Source organism: Dermochelys coriacea, chromosome 2, assembly GCF_009764565.3.
Source record: "Dermochelys coriacea isolate rDerCor1 chromosome 2, rDerCor1.pri.v4, whole genome shotgun sequence".
Taxonomy (NCBI): Eukaryota; Metazoa; Chordata; order Testudines; family Dermochelyidae; genus Dermochelys; species Dermochelys coriacea.
Window position 1 is genome coordinate 97913661 of NC_050069.1, and position 17970 is coordinate 97931630.

The 17970-nt window shown below is 43.4% G+C and overlaps 1 protein-coding gene across 1 annotated transcript in view; it reads left to right on the forward strand.

Moving 5' to 3' along the window:
• CCDC102B (coiled-coil domain containing 102B) overlaps window positions 1-17970 on the forward strand; it is a 371099-nt gene that overhangs the window by 126195 nt on the left and 226934 nt on the right. The window contains exon 6 of the mRNA XM_038388290.2: window positions 16265-16474. Within this exon, the coding sequence (XP_038244218.2) occupies window positions 16265-16474 (210 nt within the window). The remainder of the gene's footprint in view (window positions 1-16264; window positions 16475-17970) is intronic.

The window sequence follows — 17970 nt, forward strand, 5'->3', positions numbered from 1 at the left end:
GCTTCTCCTGGACTAGGGTCCAGCCCTCCATGGCATCATCTGGGGGCTGGCTAGCAGGGGGTGTATCAGGGGGCAGAAGCGATGGCTCAGCAACTCGAGGGGGTAACGGTGGGGCAGCACAGGGGAGGGAAGATTCCCCTTGGGGCGGGCCCTCTCCCATGCCCGGCAATGTTCCTGCTGCACCCTCCTCCACAGGCCCCGCCAGATTGCAAGCAGCGGGGACGGGGCTCTCCCGCTCGTCTGGGCATAGTTGGGGAGGTGCCCCTTGGCCCCAAGCAGGAGGAGGGGTGGTTTCGGGTGCCGGGCAGCCAGGGGTGCCGGCAATGATGGGGCCGGTGCCCTGCCGGGGCTTGGGGGTCCTGGATGCCCCTCCTTGCCGGGCCAGGGGGCAGTCTCTCCAGACGTGCCCCATCGCCCAGGAGAGGTAGCACCAGGCCTCCCCCGTGGAATAATGCATCCGGTAACGGGCCCCTTGGTGGGGGACTAGAAAGGACCCCTCAAGCGCCTCTCCGTCACGTGCCGCCGGCGGCAGTTGAAGCTGCACTTGCCGGCAGAAAGAGAGGACGTGACGGAGGGCAGGGTCTTTGCAGCCCAACGGGAGAGGGCTGATGCCAGAGATGGGTTTCCCCAAGGTAAAAAGGGCGGGTAACAGGGCAGCATTGGGGAGAAAGGGAGGGACGGAGGTCAGGACCAGGCAGACGCCCAGGTCCTCTAGCGGCTCTAAGGGGACGAACACGCCCCCCACCGCCAGGCCCTTCTCCACCGCCTCCTGGGCGGCGGCCTCCAATGTTAAGAAGACGACGACCTTGCCCTACGTTTTGGAGGCCGCCACAATGGCTGTGGGCCCCACCGCCAACGCCCGCACATAGGTCTCCACGTGGGGCGAGGCGGGCACCAGGAGGCAACGGATGCCGTGCTTCCTGGTCATGGTGGGAAAGGGGCCCCGGCTGCTATAGATGGTAGTGGAGGCGGTGGGCAGGAGAGATGACGTAGCGGCAGGCGGGGGAGCTGCCGCCACCTGGGCGTACGCCCTAGGGGCTGGGGGAGGGACACTCGCAGAGCTGGTGGAGGGAACAGCGGGGAGGGGCGCCCCAGCCGACGGTGGGGCCGGGGCATTGGGGAGCAGCCATTGCCATGGAGGGTCTGGTCTTCTTAGCAGGTCCCTTCCCTTTCTTCTTCCCCTGGCCCTTCCTGCCGGCTGGGGGGGCTCCCCCAAATCTGAGGGTGTGAGACATGGCAGCAGTGGAGGTCACCCCGGTGCCCGTCATTGCTGGTGCCACAGTGGGTACGGTGGCAGATGGTTCGGCAGCGGAGGTAGAAGCTTGGGGGGGTGATGGAGGGGTAGGCGGTGGAGGGGGAGTTCGGGCTGCTGGAGCGGTCCCACCTGTCTCATCCCCTGCCATCATGAGCAAGGAGGGAAGGGGGGACACCAGAAGGAGGAGGGGAGAGGGGAAGCAGGTCGACCACTCCTCACCGCTAGGCTGCAGGCAGGGGAGGAGGGCGCCAAAAGGGATGGGCTGGACGGGGGGCTATCAGGGTTAGGGTCAGTCACTGACACAAGGTGGAATTCCGGCTCCTCTTGCTGCACTAGGGGAGGGGGGGGATACAACAACATTGGGGGTGCAGTGAAGAGAGTTGCAACTAAAATGGGGAATTGCACAAGCGCATGGGAGGGGGCATGGGCACACGGAGCGAGGGGCTAAGCGGTCTGGAGGTAGAACAGGGAAACCAAGGGGCTAGCTTGAGAGGCTGGGGCAGGGCAAACAAACAAAGGCTGCAGGAGGAAATGGGCGGGGCAGGCAAACAAACTGAAGCTAGTAAGGGGGCTGGGGCAAAAAGGGGGGGCAAAGCTACAAGTGGCAAATGGGGCAGGTAGTAAAGGGCAAAGCTGGGGGGTAGGCAGTCCGGGGGGGGGGGGCACATGTGCCCACGTGCACTTGCACAAGTCTTTTTTAAGCTGGCTGCTGCTTCTGGCCCAAAGGGTGGAAATAGGGCGTGGCAAGCCAAGCAAGCAGCTGAGTCCAGAGGCAGGAGCTGAGGCAGATGGTATACAGCCAGTGGGGTGGTGGAGGGGGCAGCGGTGGTGGGGGCTGGGGGGGACACACAGATGGATTGGGGGGCACGCCACACCCCTGTGTCCCTAGAAACACAGTCAAAACCCCCCCACAAGAGCACAGTTTGAAAGTTACTCAGTCTTAGGGCCCCCTCCACGGTGGTTTGCAAAGTCTTCAGCTGCTCCCCCACTGGTAGATGGTCCTCTTCTTCTCCTCCTCAGGCTTCAGCAGCTCCAGGCAGCAGACTCCACAGCAGCAGCAGCTCCAGGAACTCCAGGTGGTGGTCCAGGCAGGCAGAAAGGACCCCTTTCAGGTGGTGGTGGTGGTATCCACAACAGCAGTGGCTGGGGTCCCTCACTTCTCCTCTCTGGGGAGTGGGCTAGCAGCCCCCCCCCAGGGCTGCAGTTGCAGCAGTAGCAGCACCCAAGAGTGGGGGGTCCAGCAACCAGGTAGCAGAGTACGGGGAGGGGGGGTGTCTGGCCCAGCCAGGGGAGCAGCTGGAGTAGCAAGAAGTGCTTAGAGCCTAGCAGCAGGAGTAACAGCTTCCCACCTCCCTCCAAGCTAGAAGGATATGGAAGAGCAGTGTTTAGCTCCAGGCTAAACAAATCCCTGCTACCAGGATAAGTGAAATGGCAGCTGCTCCAGGTCAATTAAGACACCTGGGGCCAATTAAGAACTTTCCAGAAGGCAGGGAGAAGGCTATGTTGATTGGGATACCTGAAGCCAATCAGGGGCTGGCTGAAACTAGCTAAAAGCCTCCCAGTTAGTCAGGTGGGTGTGCATGTCAGGAGCTGTGGCAAGAAGATGTACTGTTGGAGAGGCTGAGTAGTACACACCATATCAGGCACAAGGAAGGAGGCCCTGAGGGAAGGGTTAAGTGGAGCTTGAAGAAGTGAGGGCTGCTGTGGGGGAAGTAGCCCAGGGAATTGTGCATGTCATGTTTCTAAAAGGTCAGCTATCATAACTGATACTATTAGGGTCCCTGGGCTGGAGCCCGGAATAGAGGGTGGGCCTGGGTTCCCTCCCTGCCCCCACTTTGCCCCCTGTTTAATCACTGAGACTGGGAGACAACAGAGACTGTGCAAGGAAGGATAACTTCTCCTCACCTCCCTCGCTGGCTTATGATGAAAATGGTTCCGTAGATTGTGACCCTTGTTTCTAGAGAAAGAAGGGTTACGTGGAGGGCCACAGTCAGTCTCTGAGGCTAGCAAAATCCATCAGGAAATGCGGGACCCACGGAGGCAAGGACAGGGCTTTGTCACAATATATTATTTGTTTTATCATGCCATCCAGAAGCCCCAGTCATGGACCAGGACCTTACTATTTTAAGTGTTATAAAAACACAGAACAAAAAGATAGTCCCCACTCCATAGAACATTCAATCTAAATATGACAAGAAACAAAAGATGGCTATAAATGTACAGAATGGGGGAGTACAAGGAAGTAATGCAAAAATAGTAGTCAGCATGATAGATACTTGTCTCTGAACACTGGCAGTCTAACTGTTAAGTATTTGTAGTCACCACACAACAAAGGACAGTTTTGAGGAGGATTATGGGGAATGGTTGAAGGTGGATAGTGAGGTAGTTTTTCAGAGGTTTATGGGGAGCATCTTCCAAGCATGCGGGGCAGCATGGGAGAAAGCACAAAGTGTTTGAAAATTTAACAAGTAGTAAGCGGATACTGGCATCATGGGCTGACTGGAGGCTAGCATTGACAGCTCAGTAGTGAATGAGAGATGCAGATAGGGTGGGGATTGCCCATGAAGGGCCTTGAAGGCGAATACAAGCAGATTATGTTTGATAGTATAGCGAAGGGGCAGCCCACGCAGGGGGTGACATGGTCAGAGTGACAGTCCTAAGAAACAGGTTTCAGAGTAGCAGCCGTGTTAGTCTGTATTCGCAAAAAGAAAAGGAGTACTGGTGGCACCTTAGAGACTAACAAATTTATTAGAGCATAAGCTTTCGTGAGCTACAGCTCACTTCATCGGATGCAAGCTTTCGTGAGCTACAGCTCACTTCATCGGATGCATCCAATGAAGTGAGCTGTAGCTCACGAAAGCTGATGCTCTAATAAATTTGTTAGTCTCTAAGGTGCCACCAGTAGTCCTAAGAAAATGACCTTTTTAGCAGTGTTCTGAAGGGATATCAGTGGGGCCAGATTGCATTTGTCAAGGCCGAAGAGGAAGGCGGTTGCAATAATCGAGAAGTGAAATGATAGTTTTGATCAGGGATCGAGAAAGGACAAAGCAAGGAGGGCTCTAGGGTGGTAATGAATTTAAAAAAAATAAGCATTCTCGAATGATGCTTTTCCAATGTGGACTTCTTTATTTCATATCTGAAGAGGGGGATAATAAACATTGCATCTTCAGAATCATCTCTGTGTAGAATGCTAATGAATGGAGATCTCTGAAACTAATTTGTATCCCTACTGTTCAGTACTTCTATTTACTACATACTAAAATGTAATGCTAATTGCTAACATAGTATGCCCATGTCTCTCTTTGATAGCATTTAAGCAACAATACATTACTACTGTTATGAGGTATCAGTTAGACATTATGGTATGTTTTAATTCCATGTCTGGTCCAAGAGGCAAAACTAATTTATAAGATAAATAGTTGAATTTATATGGGTTGTTTCCTTAAGAAAAAGCATACAGGAATGCATAGAACCATGCAGTACCATGACATCTGCAGTGCTGCAGATTCACCTGGCTAGTCAGAGAACTGGAGTTGATAGTAAATGATAGTGCTGATATCACATGAACTGGTTTTGATCTGGTACTGCTGTGTGACCCATAAGCAGAGATGAAGAGGTGTTTGGTACAAGTGGGACTGACCTACCTTATTGCCAAATGTAAGTACAAGTAAGTAGCCAGACAGGTTTTTCTTGCAGCTTTCATTTTAGCAGCTTTCCCCAGAACTAGATTGCACATCAGTAAGTCCTCTATGCCTCCTCATACCCACAATATTCCAATCCAGGACAATGAGACAGTGGGGAAAGGCTTTTTAGAGAGTTCTGTTATTACAGTATGATTTATTTAAATAACATACATTACGTATGGAGCATTAACCCTCTTCTATTCATAATTTTAAATGAAAACTGCCTTTCCAGTTTGTTATTAATCAAACCTGATTACAAATAAATAAGCTGGTATCTGTAAACTAAATACAGAACTTGCATTCCTAAACACATCTATAAACTGAAGTATTTTTAAAATGCCCAATTCAAAAAACCAGAAAGACAAAAACTTGTGCATCACAAGTATTACCCACCATATCACCAATGTTATTGACATTTTTTACTTTATGCTTGTATAGATGACTACACCTTTAACATAACTATACTTCCTATCTTCCACTTTGTAATAAGATAAACATTGTGCTCCTCTGTTTCAAATATAAGACATACAGTGAATATTTTTCCACTGGAACAATTAATGTAGAAAAATAATGCTACTAGTAACTCTCTCTTTGGGGACTTGTAAATATCTGTATTACTTATACTATGAATAAGAAATGCTCTTGTATCAAAAGTACCCTTGGTAATACATACATTACTTTCATATAAATGTGTCCTGTCTCCTTCAGCATTGCTTTTAATTTTGTTTTTAAGTGGAAAGGAAAAGTCTTATGATCAGACCACAAGATTGGGAGATAGAAGTTTTATTCCTATTCCCAGCTGAATCACAGAGTTGAGGAAGCCATTTAATTTCTCTCAGCTTCATTTTCCCCATCTGTAAAATTAGGTTAATGCCAATCTAGCTCACAAGATTGTCAGGATTCATTCTTAAATACAACTTCAAGAGTGTTGCGTGGAAGGTGGCATATAAAATAGGTGCCAGGGATTCCTTTTTATTGTGTTGAGAATAGACAAAAATAGAACAAAAAGCCAGTAAAGATTTCCCAGCGCTCTGAAGGTTACTTGGAAGAATGAGTAATATTGAAATTTGGAGGAGCTGAGGATTATGATTTATAAGTAATACATTGAATGTTACCCAATTGCCTGTCAATGATAGATTATATTTTAGTGTCTCTTTGTGATGGTATCTAGAGGCCTTCAGGTATTAGGTGTATAAAAATAAATATAAAGTATTATCACAACTTGAAAAAATTCGTAGGTGCTATTGTTTTTGTTTTCTATAGCAAGAAAGGTGACTAGCAATGTACAAATTTCATATTGGCAGATCCTCAAATCGATGTCTGCTAGCCTTCTAACAAAGACCTTGTTGAGTTAATCAATAACACATAATGGGAGCACAATGTGAAGTTTGTCAACATAGAAGCTATGAATTGAGATTTCACAGATAATAATTAAGAATATTTTATAGATCAGAGCTTCACTTGGTAGTCTCCTTTCTGTCTGTTTGACTCAAATTCAGTCTTGGATGCTCTGTAACTTGCTCTACTTGAATCCAGCCAAGGATGAATTGATTAGCGTAAGACATCAGTGCAGAAATATGAATTTGCTCTCTTGGAGTTTGAGTCAGCTTCTTAGGCAGATGGTTCTGTTAGAACTCTGAGTGTATGTCTACACTGTAATTAAAAACCCCTGGTTGGCCTGTGCCAGCTGACTCAGGTTCACGGGGCTGGAGCTAAGGGGCTGTTTCATTGCGGTGTAGACATTCAGGTTCGGGCTGGAGCATGGGTTCCAGGACCCTGCAATGTGGGAGGTTTCAAGAGCTCTGGCTTCAGTCCCATCCCAAATATCTACACCACAGCCCCTTAGCCCAAGCCCCACAAGCCCAAGTCAGGTGGAATGGGCCAGCTGCAGGTGTCTAATTGCAGTGTACACATAACCTTAGGGTCATCTTGGATTCCAAGTCAGCTATGTGCATATATTGCAGTTCTCACTGAAATTTTCTTGGTGAATATTTATTTTAAAAAGCAAGATGCCTTTGGGTTTTTAGTTAGCAGATGATACTTAAATTTTCATAACTTCAGACCTTGGCATGACAATTTCTTTGAATTTCATTCAGACAGACTGTAACTAGAGTTATGGGACGCCCAGCTTTCTTGCTTCATGTGGATTACATTCAGTTGACAGAGGTTTAGATGGCTTTTAATTCATGTGACTAGCTATCCTACAGGATTGGCTCCTGACATCCTGTAATACTTTTTGTCAGCACTGGGAAAGGCCAACCAATCTATCCTCAGTGTTTCATGAAGTGACTGACTAGCTCTCTGTCCACGATCTGGGGTCTTGAGAGGTCAGCAAAGAAATCCCACTTTCTTTCATACTTCTGCTGAAAACATTCAGGTGAGAGGTCCCTGACCTGCTTAGCATCAGCAGTTCTGGAGAATCCTTCTCCAGTCCTGCCACCTGCTCCACCCTTAATAAGAAATACTACCATGTTCTGTAGTAATAATCCAAAACACTACAGGCTTTTTGCGGTGTTGTTGCAATGCGTTGGGCCATTATTTCAGATTACTGTGCTATTTTTGGTTACTACATGATACAGGCAATTTACTGTATCTTGTTTTTATGCTAAGCTAAAAGAAAGACCCCAGATCAGGGGTTTCCAATTGGATTGTTGCATTCTGTGGCACCTCAACCTGGTAAATAGACTTTAAAGAAGCAGTGGAATAGCATTGTTAGTCCCATTGCTGTTGAGCAGTTGGGCTTCTGCTCCTCCTTTAGGATGTTTTCTATGGAGGTGGGAAATGGGTTTCCATTGTTAGTCCCCTGAAAACTACACATGTGGAGGAGCAGTTCAGCCCTAATTTTAAGCTCTAACAAGGTACCAGTATGCATATGGCAGAAGGGGAGAAGTGTGGCAAGCTACAATCCTGGGTTTTTCTGAGAGTTGAGTGAGTTTTGTGGAGAGAAGGTTTGATTTGGGAAGGGAGTTTCCTAGGTCAGATTAAGTTGTCAGGCTTTTCACATCTATGCATAGAACAAGCAAGTTTTCCTTTTTAGGGGGAAACAGAGTTCACACAACTAACTGCATTATGATTTGCATGAGCTGTTCATGTCGCACTGAATCCCCGTGCAAGTGTTAATTTCAGTTATCTCTTTTTTCATATACATCCTTTTCATGAGGTAGCATATTTGTCTGAACTCTCTCTAGGCCTGGATTCTTATTTGTTTTGATGACCAGTGTTTAGATGTAATGTTGTTATTGCTCATAAAACAGCTATAGCTGTGTAACAAAAGGCTTTAAATATTATGGACTACATTTTCAAGTACTCTGTACTCATAGTTGAAACCTGAATTTCAAAACATTCCGCACCACTGTGAAATATCTAGTCAACTCACTTTGGTGCCTAAATATCTAATCAACTCAATTTGGTGCCTAAATGGGAACTAAGATGGGTTAAAAATCTGACCCCGATTATGGATGCTGAACTCTTGAAAAACATGTCCACATGTGAGTGTCATTTAAAAGTGCCTCCATTAGGGTCTGAAGAGGAGCTCTCCTCTTTGTAGTCTTCAAGCGCAAGGATCAAAGTTTTCTTCAAATTCTTCAATGAACTGTGTTGCTTTTTTTGTGGTATGACAATATTTCTCAAGTGTTGTGTGGCTTTTTGTGACCCTTTAATGATCTAGTAGAATATCCCTAGAGAGGGCCTCAAACCTAAACTTCTGATCAAGATTTGAGTTTGTATCAGAGTACACTACTCCTTTCCTGAGGAAGTTGTGAAGGCTAGCACTATAACAGGGTTTAAAAGAGAACTGGATAAATTCATGGAGACTAAGTCCATTAATGGCTATTAGCCAGGATGGGTAAGGAAGGTGTCCCTAGCCCCTGTTTGTCCAGTCCCAAATTGGGGAGTTCATAGATTATAGTGCAGCCTATTGAGTAGAGAAACTTTGGATATAAGGCTCATCTTATCATTAGAACAGATGTGTGCGTCGGGAAGGGCGGGATATTTAGGGAGGAATATCAGATTTCTAATAGCATCTTTTAAGGTACTTAAGTGTGAGAATCCTTGAATTTACATGATAGATGTCCAGTGCAAAAAACATTTGAGTATTTTGTATGTTTCTTGAAACAAAATATATTCTTATAAATAATGGTATGCGTGAACTCCACCTGTGAAGGCTTACAGAGATTTAAGGTTTATGAGCTTTGCTCAAAAAGCATCTTAAGCCAATTGAGTAGGAAAGATGTTAATGTATACAGTACTCTTCATGGTCAAGAAATCTCAATGTATAAAGTAATAACCTTATTATTGGCTGTGTAGTCAAATGGAGCAACCAAATATGGATTCATAATGGTGGTCAAGACACTGAACCTCCAATTACATTGGAAGTAATTTTGGTTTGCTTTTTGACTTAACTATGTTATTACTTGCAGGGCTTTATACTTCCTGAGGGTACTGCACTTTAACATCAGCACTGTGTTTGAACCCAAATCCTGTGAGAGAAACTCAGTTTTTGGTGGAGGTTACATTATTCTAACATCTAGCCCATAGTAATGCTATATGGTTTTCCCTCAAGACTAATGTTTTAGTGTCTGCAACTGGTTGGAGAAGAATGACAGATTTGGCATCCCATAAGTTTATCTAAAGAATGGGAAGCTAAACTATTTATTTTTCCAGCAAAGATCTGGGAATTGGGAAAGATGATATTGAGAAAAGGGATACTGAAGATTTTCTTTATTGATATGACTTTAACAGACCACAATCAAAAGCAAAAAAGTGGTCTCAAGCTTCAATAGACTAACTGTACTCATTCCATAATCCCTGCAGTAGGTTAACACCAACTTCAGTGGTTAGGTCAAAAGACATGTGAAACCCACCAGCTTTAATTCACATGCATTCAGCTAATCTCTTTGCCTGTAAATTTGTTTCCCGTGGCTTTTCAATCCACAAATTTCCCCCCAATAGGCTTGTTCCTTAACTCATGTTTTTATTTTGGATATTTTGTTTAGGTTGATTCAGATCCAGCAACTGAAAACATATCCATGAAAAATCCTATAAGGGAAAGCAGCCTGTAGATTTCTTCTGCAGGCATTGCCCAATATATTTGGGTTTGTCTAGTTATCCTCAGAATAACTTCTGGGCATGGGCAGCCCACCTATTTCCAACAGTAGTTTTCAAAAGTCTTCACTGGTTCTCTTTGCCACCTCAATAGCTGCTTTCTAAACTATGGGGCCAAAGTAGAGCTAGTGGATTCACTGATTTTTTTTTTTCAATTTTCCCGGAGTTCAGAAAAAAATGGGTTAGGTCAAATGGAATTCTAAAATTGCAAAAAGTTGGCAAATTAAAAGAAAATCAATTTTGGATCATACTGGCAATTCATAGTCATTCATAATGACAATAAATAGTCATTGGGCTAGAGAGAGAATGAGTGAAAATGACTGACTATGTAGCCTGGTTGTTATGGCACTCACCTATGATGTAAGAGGCAGCTCCAAGGTCAAAACCCCACTGCAATGACTTAATTATTTATACACAGAGAGACTGACTAACTGCCCCACCAGATCAATACAATACGTCAGTGCCTAGGGCATTCCCTTGGTTTGTGGGACATTCAAGTTCAAATCCCTGTTCCACATCAGACAGAAGGGGGGGATTGAATCCAGGTCTCCCATATCCCAGGTAAGGGCCTGAAGCACTGGTTTAAAACTTCTTTCCCCTAAATTAATTGGGTTTTTTTGTGATAAAAAATATTGGCCAAAACTGTTCAGCCATCAGTCAAAAAACATTGAGATCATTGTAGGCAAATGTTAATTTATTACCGGAACAAATAGCCAGAAACCTATGATTCTGTTCTGACTAGATTTTCAAGAAGCCCTTTCACCGCCCTCTAAAATTCATTGTAACTGTACAATGTAATGTAGGAGCAACTTATTGGAACCCAAAAGAAAGGAAAATTCTTGGAATTTTCACCTTTTATTGCGAAGTTAACTTTCTGCTGGAGGCGGTTGGAGGACAAGGAGTCAGGGAAAGGATGTTATATTAGATGTTTACCAAAAGCCTAAAGATTACCACTGTAAATTCTTTGCCTTTTGGCTAATCAAGAACATAGATCCATTCTCCTTTTGAGAATCACAATAGACTTTTATGTAGTAAGGCAAAGGTTGTTAATATTTTCCTTTCTCATTTGCCTAATCTCATTTTGATTCATGGCTCTATCAGTGGTTTATAAATTGACTTGCCTGTTCTTTCATCTCTATCCTGGCATCTTCTTCCCTTAAGTTACAAATCAGATCTTGTGCCCATTACTAAAGCACACTCCCTAAGGGTGTAAAATGTCATTAAATAGTGAAACTAAAATACAAGTGAGATCACTAGAATGACTCATTGATAATGTCTGCTTTTGGATGTGAGAAACATTAGCAAAGACTGATCTATCTTTAGCTGTGCACAAGCAGTACTGAGACTTACTACTCTTTTGACTTTTTGATCCTAGCCACTATGGATGTAGAAGCCCTCTACACCAACATTCCACACAAAGATGGACTACAAGCCGTCAGGAACAGTATCCCCGATACTGTCACGGCTAACCTGGTGGCTGAACTTTGTGACTTTGTCCTCACTCATAACTATTTCACATTTGGTGACAATGTATACCTTCAAATCAGCGGCACTGTGATGGGTACCTGCATGGCCCCACAATATGCCAACATTTTTATGGCTGACTTAGAACAACGCTTCCTCAGCTCTCATCCCCTAATGCCCCTACTCTACTTGCGCTACATTGATGACATCTTCATCATCTGGACCCATGGAAAAGAAGCTCTTGAGGAATTCCACCATGATTTCAACAATTTCCATCCCACCATCAACCTCAGCCTGGACCAGTCCACACAAGAGATCCACTTCCTGGACACTACGGTGCTAATAAGCGATGGTCACATAAACACCACCCTATATCGGAAACCTACTGACCGCTATTCCTACCTACATGCCTCTAGCTTTCATCCAGATCATACCACATGATCCATTGTCTACAGCCAAGCGCTACGATATAACCGCATTTGCTCCAACCCCTCAGACAGAGACAAACACCTACAAGATCTCTACCATGCTTTCCTACAACTACAATACCCACCTGCTGAAGTGAAGAAACAGATTGACAGAGCCAGAAGAGTACCCAGAAGTCACCTACTACAGGACAGGCCCAACAAAGAAAATAACAGAACGCCACTAGCCATCACCTTCAGCCCCCAACTAAAATCTCTCCAACGCATCATCAAGGATCTACAATCTATCCTGAAGGACGACCCATCACTCTCACAGATCTTGGGAGACAGGCCAGTCCTTGCTTACAGACAGCCCCCCAATCTGAAGCAAATACTCACCAGCAACCACACACCACACAACAGAACCACTAACCCAGGAATCTATCCTTGCAACAAAGCCCATTGCCAACTCTGTCCACATATCTATTCAGGGGATACCATCATAGGGCCTAATCACATCAGCCACACTATCAGAGGCTCGTTCACCTGCGCATCTACCAATGTGGATATATGCCATCATGTGCCAGCAATGCCCCTCTGCCATGTACATTGGCCAAACTGGACAGTCTCTACGTAAAAGAATGAATGGACACAAATCAGACGTCAAGAATTATAACATTCAAAAACCAGCTGGAGAACACTTCAGTCTCTCTGGTCACTCGATCACAGACCTAAGAGTGGCTATCCTTCAACAAAAAAGCTTCAAAAACAGACTCCAACGAGAGACTGCTGAATTGGAATTAATTTGCAAACTGGATACAATTAACTTAGGCTTGAATAGAGACTGGGAGTGGATGAGTCATTACACAAAGTAAAACTATTTCCCCATGGTATTTCTCCCCCCCACCCCACCCCCCACTGTTCCTCTGATATTCTTGCTAACTGCTGGAATTAGCCTACCTTGCTTGTCACCATGAAAGGTTTTCCTCCTTTCCCCCCCCCGCTGCTGGTGATGGCTTATCTTAAGTGATCACTCTCCTTACAGTGTGTATGATAAACCCATTGTTTCATGTTCTCTGTGTGTGTGTATATAAATCTCTCCTCTGTTTTTTCCACCAAATGCATCCGATGAAGTGAGCTGTAGCTCACGAAAGCTTATGCTCTAATACATTTGTTAGTCTCTAAGGTGCCACAAGTACTCCTTTTCTTTTTGCGAATACAGACTAACACGGCTGCTACTCTGAAACCTACTCTTTTGACTATCTGACCCAGATATTGGATTGTAGCCAGGTCAGAAGGATAGGCCCCAGTTTTTGAGGGAAGCTTTTATAAAATAAACATTTCAATTTCTATGATATTACCCCCATTAAATATATATCTGTTTGCCTGTGAACCCATGGTTGTCATTTTGGATATTTTACACAGCTAGACACCTATGGCTGGCCTGTGCCAGCTAACTTGGGCTTGCAGGGCTCGGACTTTTTCAATGCTTGTAGACTGTGAGGTCAGGCTGGATTTTGGGCTATAGGACCCTGTGAGGCAGGAGGGTCCCAGAGCTCAGGACTCCATCCCAAGCCCATAAGTCTACAACAGCAGTGTAACAGCTCAAGCCCTGTGAGCCCAAGTCAGCTGGTATGGGCCAGCCACTGTTTTTTCTTTGCTGTGTAGACATACCCCAAGGGGCAAATGAGCTGCTGACTTCTAATACAGCCCTAATAGGGTTAACAGGGAAAAAGACAAGGAGTCAATTGAATGTAAAACTGGACAATTCTGTACAGGTGTTCCTTGATCTGGTTTTACTCTGTGTCTCATGAGAAGTGCTTTAACACCACAATGAATCTTTGACCATTCATAGCTGTCTGCTCAGTTCCAGAACTTTCCACGTCTGTGGAACCCATAGCATGATGTTGACATCCTAATCTTTTTTAATAGTTTAAACCTTTTCTTTCAATGTGACTTTAGTTCTGATAAAGGTGCACTATTTAGCTACAGAAGTGACATCGGATAGGGAGTCACAGTACAAGTTGGTCCACAATGCCCAAGCAAGTCCCCATGCCCTGGAATGGAGGGTCTCTTTCTACAAAGGAGGCATTGATCAGTGCCCATGCCCATTTAATCTCTGGGATCTCTGTGGAGACTACAGAGATAGGCCCAGATCCTGCAGTTGCACCAGGTGGGCTGACCCTTGTGATTGTCTGGATGCCCATTAATTTCAAGGAAATTCCACAAGGGAATCGAGTTTGGGTTTAGTTGCAAGAAATGGTTAAATAATAGCAGCTGATATGGTGGGTTTAGTACTGTATGTACATTTTCAGACAGAAGATAATGACATTGTTACTACTGACCTGTGAATAGTCCCACACTAGAGTAGACTACTACTCTCAGTTGTAAAATTAATCATATTTATAAGTCTTAGTAGGATTGAGGCATCTGTGAACTAGAAATAGAAAAACTATATAACCCATGATTAATTCTGCTTTTATCTTAATTTACTTGAATAGTTACTAATGATTTTGGGGTGGGGGACAACCAAGCCTGTACTTTGATTTACCCAAATAACACCATTTCTGAAACTAAAAGTTTCTGAATTATTGTGTCTCTGATGCTGTTAATGTCTTCATCTACTATACCATTCTCCTTGAATGTGATTGTTTTTTGTTTTCCACATAGGGATTTTAAAATAAAACCAGGCTGTGCCTGTGAAAAGTAAATCTAAAATAAGACTGTCTGCTCTTTTTCTAAAACCTTGCTGGCGTGTACAGCCTTTTTCTGCAGTAAAAGCTAGTGATACCTTATAGCCTTTCAAGTTGTCAGACCTATAATTTTATCAAATAATTGGTTCTGGTCTTCACAAAACTGCAAGTAACAAAGTTCATATTATTTTATTTTAAACTTTTCTGCTGTTGATGGAATTCTCCTTCTGTCCTTTTTTTGGTTCAAGTTGCTGGATTCTCTCATTTTTGACCATTTCTTACCTATTAACAGGCACTTATCAAAAGCTTTAATCTGATTTCTGGTACAAAAAGCAATACATTTGACCACAGCTTTTCCTTTAAAATCTTGAGAGCATTTGATACACCCTTCGCATAACCTCCATCTAACTGTCTTTGAGTAAATAAAATAACTTTTTAGATGTTCATTCTCCATCATTTAGTAAAATATTTGTTGTTGTTGTTGTTGATACTTAATTTCATTCCCCTTAGTAATGCACTGATCAGCATTCAAAAAAGCCTGACTCTGTTGAACTAAAGTCGTGGCATGTTCTAAGTTGGATTGCAAAAGACCATTCTCATTCCAGTACTAATGACTGTTAAGCCAAGAAACAAGTTGCTCTGGTTACCCAGGTAGTTGGCTCTAGTACTGAAATTACAATTTAAAATTTCTCCAGTAAAGCCGTGTTAAAGCATTATCTCCTCAGTGCAGCAGGCTCTCAGTACTAACAAATAATCCATTGAGTAGAAAGCCCTGCATAACGTGTGATGTTGCAGATTCTGCAATATTAGGCTTCCACTGCAATTTTGACAGCAGGAGCCTCTCTGTGCATGTATCTGGCAGTGAGATCCCTAGCCACCCAAGGGCTGAGAGCAGGAGCCCCTTCTCTCACCCTTAGTCAGCCAATCTAAGCCTCAGATCTGTGCTCTTAGCCCCTGGCAGCTGACAGCAGAAATTTGCACAAAAATAACAATGCACTTTATTACTGCAAATATTAAGGTCCATTATTACTTTTCCACAATTTTCCATGGTTTGTCCACAACTCAACTGCAATTTTTTGACAAGCATCCTGCAATTCATGTAGAGCTTTAATTGAGTAACAATAACAAAAAAACTGCTTATGTTCATCCATTATTAATTGTCTTAGTTCCAAAACACTTCTTTCCATTCCTTTAAAACTTAAAAACAGTGTACAATAAAATTAGGATGGAAAATGGGATTTTTCCTCATGGGGTGAAAACTGGACTTTGACACTTTTCAAAAGAGGGTGTGCAAAACTGGCTCTGTCTTGTGTTTAAAAAATCCTTTTTCTTGATTTTTAAGAGTACAATAGAGAATGGAACAAGTTAAAAACAATAATTTACAGTGGCTAACACTGCCCCTTTTGAAGTCTGACTTGTGCTTTATGAATGTAAAGATAAAACTACAGAAAAATAAAGAACTGTAGTTTCACTTGTATGTTTTTATTTTCCATGTTCACATTTTTAAAACATTTATGAATCCTGCAAAACTGTTTAAATTATGTATCAGGTTGACTTTTTCCAGGGTGTTCATGAAACCTCTGTAGGGTTTGCTGGCTGGCTAACCCTTTAACCTCACCCAGAAAAAAGGAGATTTTAGCAATATTTTGTTCTCTTTTTCAGCTGGAGAGACTACAGTCTGAGAATACCTTTGAGTGGGGAAAGAGAGAGATATTTGAAACAGAAAAGCAAAATCTAGAAAGAGAGAATAGAAGGTTGAAGTCCCAGGTGAAAGAAATTCAGGACCTTCTGGATAAGAGAAATAAACTGCCATCAAGTAACTTGGATTCTGATTTCAAGACAGCACAAGGTGAATTACTGGAAAAAAATAAGGTATGGACTTTACTTGGTAGTAGATCCAAACTTGTTTCAAGGAAGTTCTCAGCCATCATCACAGATTTAAAATAGTCACTGATCCTGGAAACATTGATGCATCTGTGTAACATTACACACAGGAGTATTCCTATTCAAGTCAAAGGGATTCATACATGCATCAAGTAGTGCATGAAGTTAAGTGTTTGCAGGATTAGGGGTCCTAATGTATCGCTTAATTTTATTTTTGAATGGATGGCATGTTCTTTGAAAAAAGGCTCTGATGAATGTAGTTATTCCATAAACAATTACCATGATTTTTCTTCATAGTTGCTATAGCTATTAATTTTTTCAAACTGAAATATGACAAGCAAAATCATAATAAATATTTCCATGCTAGACTTTCTTTCATGTAAACTCACTTTTACAGAACTTCAAATTACTGGACTCCTATTTAATTTACCTTGTTCAGTATTCAAATATCATATATAGTTCATTCTTTGAAACTATAATACTAAAATAGCTCATTTTCCAGGAGGAGTCTGGGTTTCTAAAGAACAACAAACTGCTTATATCTTATCTTCCTAAAATATCTTTCCACACTATTGTCACAGTTCAGGACAGGTACACCTCTGTTCCCTCTCTGTGGTCTACCAATGGCATCCACGCTCAGGCTTCCAGCTTCCCATCCATCACCTCTCTTGGGCAGAGACTCACATTTCTCTCTGTTCTGACCAGGGTTTTTCTAGTCTGCTCAGTTTCCTGCTTACATGGCAAGTCAGACTGCCTAAATAGGCCAGAGTCTGTGCTTTGCTTTCTCCCCAGATACTATAAACAACATAGTTACCCACAATTAAGTTACCAAAGAGTCCTTTCTAAGCAAACACATTTATTCCTAAGGTGCAAGTATTACAGAGAAAACATTATAAAAAGAATAAAAGAACCTACATGTTAATAAAGTTACCAGAGAACATGCCTGGAGCGGTGGTAGGTGATCAGTCCTTCAAACCTCATACAGGTTTGTTTTTGTTTTTTTCTTGTGTGGTTACCAGTTCATAGAATCATAGGGTTGGAAGGGACCTCAGGAGGTCATCCAACCCCCGGCTCAAAGCAAGATCAAATCCCCAACTAAATCATTCCAGCCAGAGCTTTGTCAAGCCTGGCCTTAAAAGGCTTTGTCAAGCCTGACCCCACTGCAACTTGAGACCATTGCTCCTTGTTCTATAATCTGCTACTACTGAGAACAGTCTAGATCCATCCTCTTTGGAACCCCCTTTCAGGTAGTTGAAAGCAGCTATCAAATCCCCCCCTCATTCTTCTCTGCTGCAGACTATATAATCCCAGCTCTATCAGCTTCTTCTCATAAGTCATGTGATCCAGCCCCCTAATCATTTTTGTTGCCCTCCGCAGACTCTTTCCAATTTTTCCACATCCTTCTTGTAGTGTGAGGCCCAAAACTGGACACAGTACTCCAGATGAGGCTTCACCAATGCTGAATAGAGGGGAATGATCACGTC